The 13,937-nt window shown below is 42.5% G+C and overlaps 1 protein-coding gene across 3 annotated transcripts in view; it reads right to left on the bottom strand.

The window, feature by feature from the left end:
• LOC131693412 (ATP-dependent 6-phosphofructokinase) overlaps positions 1-13,574 on the bottom strand; it is a 38,951-nt gene extending 25,377 nt beyond the window's left edge. The window contains exons 1-3 of one of the 3 annotated variants that reach the window (XM_058981197.1): positions 12,975-13,574; positions 1,949-2,445; positions 1,658-1,766 (exon numbers count right to left, since the gene is read on the bottom strand). In XM_058981197.1, the coding sequence (XP_058837180.1) occupies positions 1,658-1,766; positions 1,949-2,445; positions 12,975-13,127 (759 nt within the window). In that variant the 5' untranslated portion in view covers positions 13,128-13,574. Of the gene's footprint in view, positions 1-1,211; positions 1,321-1,657; positions 1,767-1,948; positions 2,446-12,974 lie in introns of all 3 variants that reach the window. The other 2 variants (XM_058981196.1, XM_058981198.1) reach the window with 2 other exon arrangements.
• Positions 13,575-13,937: the final 363 nt, after the last annotated feature.

Below are 13,937 nucleotides of genomic sequence, written 5' to 3'. Positions count from 1 at the left end.
GGATGTGCCAATGTTCGCTGTCTGTATGTGTGCTTATTGGTGATGTAGATGCCATGTTGGTTGAAAAATGTAAGGCAATGAAAATAAAATTGTAAATTGCATTTCTATAAGCCAATCAACGCTCAACGAGTATAGAACGGAGAATTTCAACCTATTCTAATAATGATTACACAATAGTAGCATGCAGTTGCAGTGCATCGAGCTGAACGTTTCTCGGCAATCAGTTGGTGATGGTGTCGCACCGTTTCATACCTTCGTTTCTGGTACACAATTATCCATCCCATATCGACTAGATAATTCATCATTAACATGTGTTCACAGAGAACAGACGTTGATTTCGAATGATTAAATTTTGCAAAACGTAACGATCTGTGCTAGTTCGCAATTTGCCGCCAGGTGTGCAACTGATTTAGACCGAATTCATTACTATGCAGAATAGTCAACATAGTTAGGTCTAGTCTTGTATGTACTGGTATGGCAACGATAGTGTTGTGACGGCATTTCTTTCAATTGTTGACGCAAGTTTTTTTAGCTTATTCGTTCGAACATGGAAGCCTGTTTTCTGTGATGTGTTTCTTCTATTCGTTGAAGCTATGTTATGTTATAAATTATCATTTGAACTACATACAAAATTTCCTACTAAAATCACTGCAGACTATTAGCTAACATTCGACGCAAATTAATCAGCTCCTGTAACTTGCTATGATTATTTTTTACCCGACGGATCACGGCACACGTGAGATGTTACCTCACGGATGATTACAAGTTATAATCAACAAATGTCAAACAAACCCCAACCGTGCTAGACCAATGCCTCGAACGTTGCTCGATAGAACAGAACAAATACACACAAACACTATCTATCAATCATTGAACTACTAAAGTACAATTTTCACTCTCCACCGATCATCTAAGTGTGGTGTGTATTACCTAGTATCAATTTGCAAAACTAAAACACAACATTTCAAACGCAAATGAGTGGCGAGCGCGGATGCAGCAGATGACGAGTGATAATCGATGATTATGGTGAGGTGAGCCGAGATAAGCGAAATCGGCGCTATTTGCCAAACAGATGAAAGTGATACCGTGGCGACGGCAGTTGTATGATAGCTCAAAGAAATTCAAACAAAAGTATTGTAAGACGAATCATAATCCAATCATATCGAATAGCGCAGAAGTGAAAGAACGTGCTGTGAGCAGAATTTTCTTGCCTGTGACAACTGGTTGCAAAGTCTTTCGGGCCAATCGGGTTTGGGTGGATTTTCTGGGATGAAAATGTAATCAGCCTCCGCGCATAGACCGGCGACTACGGCTAGATAACTGTAAGTGATTGGAATGCAATGCAGTTTTGGTTTGTTGGTTTTTTCTGATAATTAATGCGAGGATTGAATTTTGAGTCAGTCGTTCTTAGTTTAGTTACGCTTCGCCGAACTTTTTGTTTTTGCCTGCTAGTGTCGTATACCTACAGTAGGTTACATTTGCTTGTCGTGTGATACATAATGAGTAGAACCATTTTAGCAAGTAACATATAACTCAGCGGAAAAAATAGGAAGATTATAACAGTGAAACGATATGGTCGGCAAGGGTGGGACAGACATTGAGAGGGGTAAAGACTGGAGTCAAATTTTGGGTTACCTAACAACATTTAAATTCTTGCCTGTTCTAGTTTGGAGCATATCTTCGCCTCCCAGTCGTGTGGGGGAGGTGATTCTGGAATGAAAACATAATCAGCCTCGGAAACCACACCAGCAACGACGGCAAGATATCTACGGATCAGAACATTCGTCGGAGAGGGAAAGAGTTTGTCTGTTATTTTCAAGCTAGTTCGAAGTTTACAATGTGTGCCTAGTCCTGACGAATTTTGATGGGGCTGAATAACCGTTCAATGTCCAAATTGGCTGCATTTTTTAAACTACGATACATGGCTAGCACAAAACGATAAACTTACCCACAATGTCTGCCCATGACCTCCATGATGAAGGTTCTCTGATGCGAGTAAGCAGTACTAACGATAGCATCAATAGCCTCGATGATACGATGCAGTGCCGAATCGGTACCGATGGTCATATCCGTGCCGCAGAAATCGTTATCGATCGATCCGACCATACCGGCAATGTGCAGGACCTTATATTTAAGTCTCTGTTCCTGTGTTATTCTACCGGCCGCCAGCAGCTCATCCAACAGGCTTGCCCATTCCAGACGAAACAGGTTGGCACCGGTTAGCGAACCGTCACCTCCAATCACCACCAGATTGGTGATGCCACGACTGACCAGATTATACGCAGCTTTCAGGCGTCCCTCGCGCTCGCGGAAATCCTTACAGCGGGCGGAGCCGATAACCGTACCACCGCGGTGAATAATACTAGATACCGATGACCAGTTGGCCTCTACGATGTTGTCACCGCCGTCAACCATTCCCTGGTAACCCTCGCGGATAAAGAATACCTGGAAGAAGGAGAGAGAACACAGCATTATTATTTATGAATTATTAAAACTGGAACGGAGGTGTGTAAATTCATAGAAAGAGGAAATAAAGGATCGAAAGCCACGTGAAGTGTCAAAACACGTGTATCGGGTGGGTTATCTGCTTTTCTGAATAAAAAATTGGTGGCAGATAAAACAAAACACTAAAATGGTAAAAATAAATGATTAATGAACGGTCACTATAGATGGCGAGATCCAACGACCGAGTGGTCGTGACACTTCCCGGGATACGACAGATCCCTGTCTTACTGCTCATCGCGTCGAACATCTAGGACTACGAGTCGTGTCGTCGGTTGCTCGTAGATCCTGGCCTGTGTCTTTACAGTAGCTGACCTTGCCTGTCCATCTTTGCCCGTTAATCGGCTTGACCTCGTTGAATTACTTCGAGCGCTTGGTTAACTCCGGCAGGTAGTCTCACACCCATCGTCACCAGAAAAATATAGGGTGAAATATAGCATAGATCTATTCAGTATTTGGACTGACGATCACTAAAGATCATTATTGGTACGCTTTGCCGTACAATTTTACCACGCCATTATGCACGATTTCTGTGTGTACCGCCCGTATAGTTAAGCACGTTATAAGCACATCGCTTTTCAGTTTGATGCCCAACAGCTACTAACATTGGGCCAAAGTAGTCAATGCCAATATATGAGAATGGCACTTGAATCTCCAGTTAGTTAGTTGATTCCAAGACTTCACTGCCACGAAAGACCACGAATTGCAAATATAGGCGAAGGTCTGGCCGGATCCAGCATAAGACGTCCTTCGAGTCACCCCAGGAAAACTGCTGATGAACGCTTAACGATAGTGAATTTGTGATTCTGTCAGATAGTTTTACTCCAATGTTGCAGAACGGTAACAGCGAGTTATGCTAATAGCATGTGACTTGGGTAGAATCTATCCATCCATCACCTAGTATTACTTCATCCCAGCCGAATCGCCATATTGCCTGGCACATCAGGTTGGATATCAATCCTAATCGTTCTAAGCACCTCTCGCTTCGTAGGTTTCCGTATCCAATCATGTAAGTTCCGATCATGCTTCGCTGAAAGTTTGAAGGCGACGGTATCTGAAGCCGTACCACATTCCTAAAACCTTCTCGGTCGCTAGGGAGCAGAGGCTGCGATGTTTCGTCCGTGTTATTCTCCTCCATCGCTTTCATAACTGCAGTGGAGTTCGAAATCCAGTTTTGCATGTCGAAGCCAGCCTGAGTGTGCACGAATTTCACATTCATTGCTAGCTAGATTGCCTTCTCTTCAGATTCGACCCTCACCAGCATATCGTCTACGTAGTGCGGCTTAAGCAGTGCTGATCTTTCTTGGACAGTACCATTTGCAAGTACATCTCTTTTACATCACTCGGAAACAAAAAAGCACGTAGTCCATAGGCGTCAGTAAATCTGGCCATGTCAACAGCATCGAGTTCAGCGAAACACTATGTATTAGTTTTTGCAGCCGCGTCCCACACAATTCTCACTTTCTCAGGTTTATTCGGGTTCAATACTGGAAACAGCGGGAAATGCCACTCGTTTTTGGGGACCTTGCAGCTCTTCGTCCTTTCCATTGACTGGGGATGTCAGGTTGGCGTTATTGATTCCGATCAAAGGCAGTACATTTCTGTTCAATTCGATGAGGATTCCTCGTAAATGGGGATATTTTTTGCTCATCTTCTCCGCGTCCTCCGTTTGATGGAACAGATCCAAGCTAGTAACAGTATGTGCTCCTGCGAGGCGATAGTTCTTCCGAATCTCTCCCGTTCCAGAGACTTCGATGTCCAACCTTTCATCCGCCGCTTATGGCCTGTCCATTTGAGGCATAACGGTCCCGGCTTCCTTTGTAGCTTCACTTTTTACACTAACGATGCGTCCACTAGAGTTAGTGATGAGTCATCGTCGAGAATTGCGATAGTTTTGATGGATTCAACTCCGGACAGATCCTTGTTCGTGGTCTTCTGATGATGTTTTAGGCCACCGTGGCTGAATTCGACTCCCTACTACCGGAACGCAGAGCTCCTTCACGTTGATTGCTGTGAAGCAGTTGGTGATATTTGAAAGTGCAACCCTTTGTAGCGCAAGCTTGCTTTGATTTGGTCCTTTGTTTCCGTAGGCACTTCCGGCAATAAACCGAACTCTTTCACTGTTGTATCCAAGCTCAGTGAGCCACTGACATTTCTCCACATTAGGACAATTTCTCTTGCAGACCGGACACTCCGTAGAGTATCATGCCCAAGGTGCTTAGAGTTCTAAGGTGATTCGTCTTTGGCAGTAACTAGGTGAGGAGTGAGGTAAGCGTGCAGCAGACTGCGGGGAAGAAAAATGACAGCGAATAACTTTGTTTGCCCACTGAAATCCAAGCAAACATATGGAGAGAACTAGTAAACAATGTTGGTAGCTGTCGTTTTTTAAACCAACATGGCTGATCGGCGTTTTTGAGAATCGCATCACCTGAGAATAAAAAATCCTTGATCATGCCTGTCTTGTTGTAAGCAATGAAGCCAGTGTTAAGTAATTTTCAAATATAGAAGATTCCTTGATGGAAATACGATTCTTGAACCAATGCTATAGAAGCATTGCCTTCCTGCATAAGTCGAGATAGATAGATAGATTCATAGTTGCTGTACGTTTATGCTGGAGTTTGATTTGTACTTTACTAACCATTGTTGGTTACAGAACTATACATTTCATTTTCATCATATGTTGCACAACAACTCGAGGACACCAAGCAAGTTGGGATCTAAACGTATGTAGCGAACCATATCAGGCAAACATTTGATTCCGGCGATTTGCGAAGAAAATAATGGTCCACTGTGTCAGAGATTTGCATAACGTAATAAGGGCAAAGCCCAACATGCTCTGTGCACGACTGGCATATTTTAGACCCTCCAGTCATCCAGTTCTCGGAACGGAGCTACACCTTGACTAAGGGACTCCTGTTCGTAGTTGCCTCCTACAACATGGGAGCAGGAAGCCAGTTGCTCAATTGTTGGCCTGATACCACAAGGCCTCTGGGCAGGTTCCGTTCACATCGAAATTTGATAATCGAAACGCAACAAAACTTCGCCGAACTACCATCAACCGAGTCTCAGCAAACTCCCAGCTATGGCAACACAGAACCATCGTGATCATTATTATGACAAGTTCTACGTTTGTAACGTACCTTGTACGTTGTTTTTTGTGAAAATGATCCATCTCGAGGACTGGGCCTAGGGGCTAGGTCCGAGGATGAATGGTCTCGATTGTATATTCGTGTTTTTGGCCAGATTTGTATTATTGCAAAGGGCAGGAGCGTTTATACGCTAACGTGTTTGATCGCGTGTAGTGTGTACTGGCGTGTATAAATCTATTTATTAGGGCTTCACAGCGCGTGTTTAAGGATCGCGTGAGGGCTTGCGTTTAAAGTTAGAAAATCCTCACACGCAAAAAATCACCAGAAATCTTATACGCACCCACCCCATATCATGTTGATATCAAAGTGTTTTATCCGTTGATAGTTTTACCAAACACAAATATATATTAATACATATTTGTATTTGGTTTTACTCCTTTTGGCAAACGACTTGCGAATTTTTATTTATTTGGTTATTTATTTTTTACTTGAAATTTTTTTTATGAAGTAGGGAAGAGACCTTTTGAGTGAAATTTACTTTTGTAATCTCTTCTTAAAAAGACATAAAAACTACTTTTCAGAATATATAAATACAATAAATTCTTAAACAAATTTAGCTCACTCGGTTATTATGCATCAAACTCTTCTTGAATAGCATGCTTCTTGCCAATAAGAAACTTTCTTTAATTTCTCAATAGTTTGCCGAATCTGTTCGTTAAAAATCTTTGCAGACGGCGCCGGTGGTTGAGTGGTAAGCGTGACCGGCACTCATTCCAGTTGGCCTGGGTTCAATTCCAGCCGAGGTCGTTGAGATTTTTCTGAGGTGAAAAAATCTGTGGTCACGTCTTCCTTCGGAAGGGAAGTAAAGCCGTTGGTGTCCTTATAGTTGTGTGGCGATAACCACACAACTATAAGGACAGAATGGGGCGGAATATGTGGTCAACGGTCGAGGTTCGAGGTGAACGACCAGGACTAAAACGCCATTAGCCTGGTAACCACCTAGCAAAGCGGTACGAAAAGTTTAAGTGGAAGATAAATTTTTGAGCAGTGATTGCATTTAAGTGACGAAAGAGGAAGCTAATAAGGAGAAGACAACCAGGTAATGGCCCTCCCAAGTAGAACTTCCCATACCAACCCGACCGTACCCACTGCAATATTTAAAGTCCTACCCCAACTGTTCCAACAGGACCCTTCGGTTTTACCCTAGGAAACCTCCAGAGCGCGCTATATTGCCGGAGTTTCCCGACCCGTCAACCATCATAAAAGCGCGATATAGTTGCGACCGCCATCGCGGAGTCAAGGCCGACGCCATTCCTATCGGCCTCCTAAAAGCTGCCTAGATACGTTACCACATTCAGGCCAGCACAGCAGGGTTACCAAGGTCCTTTTGCAGGCAACGAGACGCCGTTAACAACCAACGTAGATTCCGTGGCCGCCCCGCGAGCTATGACGGAAACTGTGAACACCACTGAGCACTACGGCGAAGCAGCAGTAGCAGAAGGGGCCCCGAAACAACAGCAGGTGTAGTGCCACCATCGGCACCCGAGGTAGGAGTAGCTTAAGAAAGTGGGAAAAGTGCTCAACCAACAGAAGAATAAAAAGTGACATCGATATCCGGAAATATAGTGGGTTTTTACTTGAAGATCAAACAAGCGTTTTCTTGGCAATAGTTCGCGATCGCAAGCCTTCTCTGAGAAGTGTAGAGGGGGGTCTCATAAGTGCTGGGAGTAACGACCCCGCCAGGTTACAAGTTGATGGATCGATATTTCGTCCAGATAGTGGAGTCACCTCTCTGGCGTCGGTCAAGAAGAAGTAGAATCCAGCTTCTAAAGTTACTAACAAATATCCTCCTCCCGTGATACTTGTGGAGTGCGCAGTAGTATATACGGCCTCTAGCAAAAGCAAGTATCGGACTAACCATTCCTTCCCTTTCCTTCCGCGATCTACGTTCGGGTCTGGCCGGCGCCGGTATTGATCAATAAACACTGTAGGATTACCAGGAGTTGCACATTGAAAGATGTTTCGCTACTTTCAAGCATAATTATCTACTGATTCCCTGTGCAACTTTCAGCTAGTCCAGATCGATAACGGAGTAGCAGCCAGGGGTGGTCGCACAAGCTCAAGCTCTGTTCGTTGAAAATTTTTGCTGTTTTTGCTGTATAATCTGAATAGCAACCCGATATCTTCCTCCCCTTGCTTCGACGCAATGATTGACCATCGCCGTCGTCCTCTCTTTCGTCTGTTGGATTTCCATTTGTACTTTTATAATCAGTTTCACCAACTGATTCTTGAGATGAATCTTGCTCTGTTACGATGAGTATGCAGTCTTCATGTTGTATATACATTTCTGCCAATTTCTATTGAACTATTATCCTTGTTCCTTAATCTAAAACTATTATTTGCGTACCCCACAAATACATTGGGTTTCGTTTTGAAATTTAATTTTAACGACTCTCTTTAGGTACTTGTTTGAATACCCAAACACTCTTAAATGGTTTAAGTTTGGTCGCTTATTGAGCCATTTTTCATTCGGAATTTTGTTCTCTTCTATCCCACTTGTTGGAGACATTGTTTAGATATGTTACTGCTTCTCCCCATATGTCTTTCCCTAATCCACTGTCGTAAAGCAAAGCTATGATCTTTTCCATTAAAGATCTGCTCATACGTTCACTAACTCCATTTTGTTGCGGTATGGAACTGTGGACGTCATTCTAATTCCATTTCTCTTGCTTGAAAATCGTTGCTTGTATATTCGCCTCCATTATCACACCTTAGCATTGAAATATATCTTTCGAAAAATGCTGTGGCCACATCATCAAACTCATCAAAATTCTCAAAAACATCCGATTTTTGTTTCATGGGGTAAACCACGATAAAGTGCTTATAATCGTCTATAAGGGTTACAAAGTAACGATACTCATCGTAGGTTTCCTGCTCCATGCTTTGTTACAGTAAAATGTGTAATTTAAATGTTAAAAGGGAGGAATAAGAGATTAGTGTGTACTGGAAGAGCAGTTACTGGGCGTGAAATTTTACGCGATCAGGTTTTGATACTCCTCTGGCCAGTAAAGGTGGTAATCGCACCCGCAAGAGAAGGCGAGCCGAGTAGTGTTTCTTTTCATGGCATTCCGCGTGGTCGTTTTGGAGTGATTACGCTGCTGGCTGCTTCAGGGGTTAAAGTGAGGTTAAACAGTCGAAAACTCAGACAGTGCCTCTTCCCATTGGCCCCAAACATGGAAGGCCTTGCATCATACGGAGCTCAGCTTGGAATCAAAACATCCGTTTGTGGGCGGCGTGCGGCCACAGTGGAAGCAGAACCTGAATTCTAGTGTCGGACGGAACGCATCGGACGATAGAAAACGGCTTGCTAGCTAGCAGGCTTTTGCTAAACGGGGCGCAGAGACACGGACGAATTTGAGAAGCTCGCCATTTTCGGAAAGCCACACCGGCGACGTGCGCATTGGCTTCCTGCATGGTCTTGTGATGACGTCAGCGATTATTAGGTAAGCGTGCACACCTTTCATAATCTCATCTCCCCTTGTTAGCCTTTTCCACTAAATAAATGATTAGGGATTATTATTCATTCATATTAGTTTAGGGTTAAAAGCCAATTTTGTTACAGCTTCCACAAACGTCCAAAACTATGGGTTCCAGTGGTCGTTTTGATCTTGGTAGCTTCAATTGTTTAAATTTTGATGTAGCAAGCCTTACAACCATCATACAAATTTGGTCCACTAATATTGCCATTCATTTCTTAATTAGTTTTTCTGAACTTGTATCACTGATATGGCCAAGTCTTTTATGTCATGTTTCCAAACTCACTTTCTTACCAAACAACGCCAAGTTTGAATTAAGAAATAGATCAAGGTGGAATAAACCATCCTGAAGCAATCACTTCATTTTCGAATTCAAAAATAACCTCTTTATCTATAAAAGTAACCCCTTACCGTTTTTGTTAACCCCTCTAACCGACAGGAGATTCTCTTCAAGACCCGGAGTAAAGAGAAAATTGTACAATTTTAATTCTGTTATTGCATTGTTATCCACAACACTTAATCACATTTTCCAATTTTTGTAGTTTTCGCCGTCGAAATGGTAATTAGTTTCTCCAATTCTTGGACGTCTTCAAACAGCTTCTCGTCGTTAACCCTGTGGTCGCTGGCTCCCGAGTCAATTACGAATTTAGCTCTTTTACCGCAATCGGCTTTAGTCATCATCGCAAAACTCTTTCTTGGTTTCATTTTTGCTGCTTCTTAAATTTCTCCTTCGCGTTGAACTTTTTCATCAGCAAGCATTTGTTCTTAGAATGCCCAGTTTCATTAAAACCGAAGCATCGGGTTACCTCTCTCCTTGGTTTGAACTTTGAAGACAACGCAACGTTTTTCGTCTCTACCTGGTTCTGTTCTCCAGCTTCAGTGTTGATAAACATTCTTTATTTCTTCATGATCGTCTTAGCATACAGTTCTTCATTCTTCAGTTCCATCAGAGCACCTTTGACGTGTCGATACTTGTCTGGCATGGAGATCAGTAGAGCATAAACCTTTTCCGATGCTGTCATTTTGACCCCATACGATCTAGTTCATGAATAATCAGATCGTACTCGTCAAAAAATATGGACAATTTCTCGTGATGTCTGCTTGATGATATACAACCGGTCTCGCAATATTGACCATAACCGCCGCACTTTTGGTACGTTCTGACCAAAGTGTCCATAGCTCCTTTCGCAAAGTTGACCCCAATGAGTTTATTCAAAACATCATTGTTGACCACCATTGCAATCTCGTCCAATGCTTCGATATTGTCATCAAGCCGTTTTCTGAGCTTAGCCGTCTTGACAGTTTCTAGCGCTTCCTAGGCACCTACTACAGGTTTGTAGAAGTCTTCTTCTTCGGGCGTTCGTAGCAACATGTGATGAATTTTCATCTTTATAAGAAGAAATTCCACTCGGCATTTCTACACTGAGACCGCAACTTCGAACCATCGAATACACATTCGCGGTTAACGCCAACGAAGTATGCCATCGTCGGCACGGTGCGCTCGAGAGTTCTCCTCTCGCAGCCACCACCTCTTTTGTCCTCTCGACAGATTCTCCAGCTTTCTCCTGGGTTTTCATCCACAGCTTGCTCCCGAAACGCTGGTGCTCGTTGAATGCCGTTTCTTTCCGAAACGCTTGTTCCTTACCGGATGTTGCTTCTCTCCGAAACGATGTAGTTTGCTGGTCGTTTCTATCCGTAACGTTGGTGGTTGCTGGATGCCGCTGCTACCGGAACGATAGTGTTCAACTATTTTGCAATAGTCCAGGTGGCTAGTTTTAGTTAACTGCTGGTCCCATAACCTGTTGATAATATGGGCAACGAATATGATATTTTTGCTATTGATACCGAACTTCGTCTTACTGTAAGCCATGGCACCACCATTGCAAGGTCTCACTGTTGGTCGGACCCACAAGACTAAACATCCAAGTGAACTAGTAAAAAACCCTTGTAGTGATAGCCTCGTCATCCAGCAGATAGCAGAGAACATGTAAAGACTGCGACAAAAAACTATAATCATCAGACACCTCCGCCTTAATTCCGATCCGTCAAAATAGAGCATTGCGATCTTTAGGAGCCTTAGCTTGGGACGCTTCGGGTTAAATGAGTCCCACTACCGGGGTTCCTCGTCAAACCCAGGAAGGACCGTTACCCTAAGAAAATTGACAATAAATTTTACTTCCAAACTTATCTTCTGCTTAGACACAGTCTAAAAAAGATTCCGATTTTCATCAATTTTTCAACTGATGAAAAACAATCGTCATTTCATTGGCGGGGGAAGCCGGGCCAACCACGAACTACGCGATTCTGATGGACCCCTAACTGCATCTAAGCTATGATCTTTCGTAAACTTAAGTCATTAATTTGCGTATATAACTTAGATAAAATTTTATACAATTTGTGTACACTTTCAAATAATTGGTAAGTTAAGTAAGGAATACAACTACTATAATAAATCAATCAAATTGAAAAAGGTAAGTCAAATATGATAGAAAGTAATGCCTGGCTATTCCAGAATAGACTCTTCCGTTCAAGCACGAGTGAGTGTGCTCATTTTTCTGCGAAGTGTCATCCCGAGAATTCGATAGGTATTCGACGCGATTGCTTGTCTGATTAGATACAATGTGCACATCAGAGAGAATAAAGTTTAATATTCTCTAGAAGAAAAATCTGTGTGCGCGTCCATCAAAAATGCATGGTCCATATGGGGTTTTCAAATTTTAAAAATATATAATTTTACGCCTTATTGAAAACTTTTTCTGTTTTTCTGCCAATTTCCTAAAAATCCTAGAATGTCCAGATCAAGCTAAATTTTCTGCTTTTCCAGGTTTTTTCACCAGGAATCAATACGTTGATCACATACAAAGAAAGTGTAAGATCATTTGGTGATATTCGATTACTACTCGAAATTTCAATAATAATAGATAATAATCTATTGCTATATTGGATGCGTTAACGCTTTTGTTCATGCATCTCCAAAAGCGCTTACTGTCTGATGCAACAATCCCAAATACAAATTAAACAATTTAGCAGGAGGTACCGATGAATTCCGATGCCGATGCTGCAATACATTACTATCTTCTCGGCGCCAACCCAAACAGTTTATTGGTTGATCAATCGACCCAGGCAAGTTCAAATGATCACTTTAAACAATTTAATAAATTTTCCACCAGCTTGTTCTTTCGGTTCTTCTCTTTCTTTTTCTTAGCCTGCATTAATATTATTGAAAAAGAAATACAACAAACTTGACCTTGTTGGCGAGACACTGTCACCTTAATTAAATTTTCGAAAATTCATTCCCATAATGGTCACCCGAAACAGAAGTCGCGTGACCTTTCTTCGATCTTCACGCTTTGTGGCGGACATCCATCGATAAAAAAAAAACAAAACATCTGCTCGTTCAACGTCTAAACGTGCGTGCGTTTTTAGCACGTTCCATGTGTTGGATAACTGACCACGCATCATGCTTATGCGGTTGGACAATTCTAAGGAGCGTTTTAGTGATATCAATGCAGCCTATCGACAAGTAAAACTTTTGACAATCAACAGATCAACATTTATTGCGCTGTAATACGCATGGGCATAGTCGAATGTCACACACCCATTCATTACTGCTGTTGATTCCTTCCTGTCTGCTTGCCCTCGAGTGAAAGTGTTTTTCTAGCGAACGAATTAAATTTAGTTAACCCTCGATTATAACTGACTGCCATGGTCACGACATTTATTGATGGCCAATGCAAGGCATTCGACTCGGCAAGGAACTTGAATGAGTACAATCCAACTTTCTGCCCACTTGAAAGGGAGTATTTTTAGAACAGATATCTAGTGGAGATGAGACGAGTTGTCTTACCTTACATCCAACATAAATGCCCATACGAACGACGGCACGGACAGCTGCGTTCATACCCTGGGAATCACCACCGCTGGTAAAGACGGCAATACCTTTACCCTTGTGCGCTCCATGTTGGATGAACCGTTGAACTGGACCAGATTTAGAACCCATTGTACTGTAATCACGATACGACCACTTTTTATTACTTCCTCTTCTTAGCACACACTATCACTATAATCTTCTGTTCGCGAATACAGGCACTTTTATTCACCAATCAAGCTGAACCGAACAAGCGTCCGCTGCGGTTCAGAACTAATCGAAAAATGCACTTGCTCACTGTCGACGATGCTGTAACAGACTAATCACACTGATCCTAGCAGCACTGAGAAAAGCGATCCTGTGTAGTGGTCGGTAGGCGCCGAGCTCTTCCAAGCTGTGTAACTGAACGAACTGAACGAGAGATTGAACCACGATCGATCTAGCAGGCCGATGCTCACTAATAATCAATTTTATCCAGCGGATATCTCGCGAAAGACTGCGATACAGTTGGAGAGACGGTCTGGAGTTATAACCACCGTGCGAATTCTTTTTTTCGCCCAAAGGTTACCCAGAATGACATCTCAAGGTGACTTTAGCGAAAGCTTTGCTCAAGCTCGTGCCGTACGGTTGTGGTTGCGCTTGGAACAGCTAATATAAATTAAATCGTTTAATGGTAACTGCATCGTGCGCTGGTTTTTTTAGATAACTGCTTGTAGAAAATTAGTTGTAATTTGTTCATTAATTAGAAATATTGTGCAATATCTATTTGATTGATATTTTTTGAAAACTAATTGCTATTGATGTCAATAAATTATAGAGCATCCGTAATGCGGGAAATCCACTGGGTATTTGTGAGGGTGTCGCTTACAATGCCCAAACGCCACACAGTTGAGCTTTTTTGACATTAGCAGCAAAAAGCTTCTGAGCTTCACTCTCAGCGTT

This window comes from Topomyia yanbarensis, chromosome 3 (assembly GCF_030247195.1).
Source record: "Topomyia yanbarensis strain Yona2022 chromosome 3, ASM3024719v1, whole genome shotgun sequence".
Classification (NCBI taxonomy): domain Eukaryota; kingdom Metazoa; phylum Arthropoda; class Insecta; order Diptera; family Culicidae; genus Topomyia; species Topomyia yanbarensis.
Note: the sequence above shows the minus strand (reverse complement) of the source record. Positions and strands in the feature narration are given on the sequence as shown.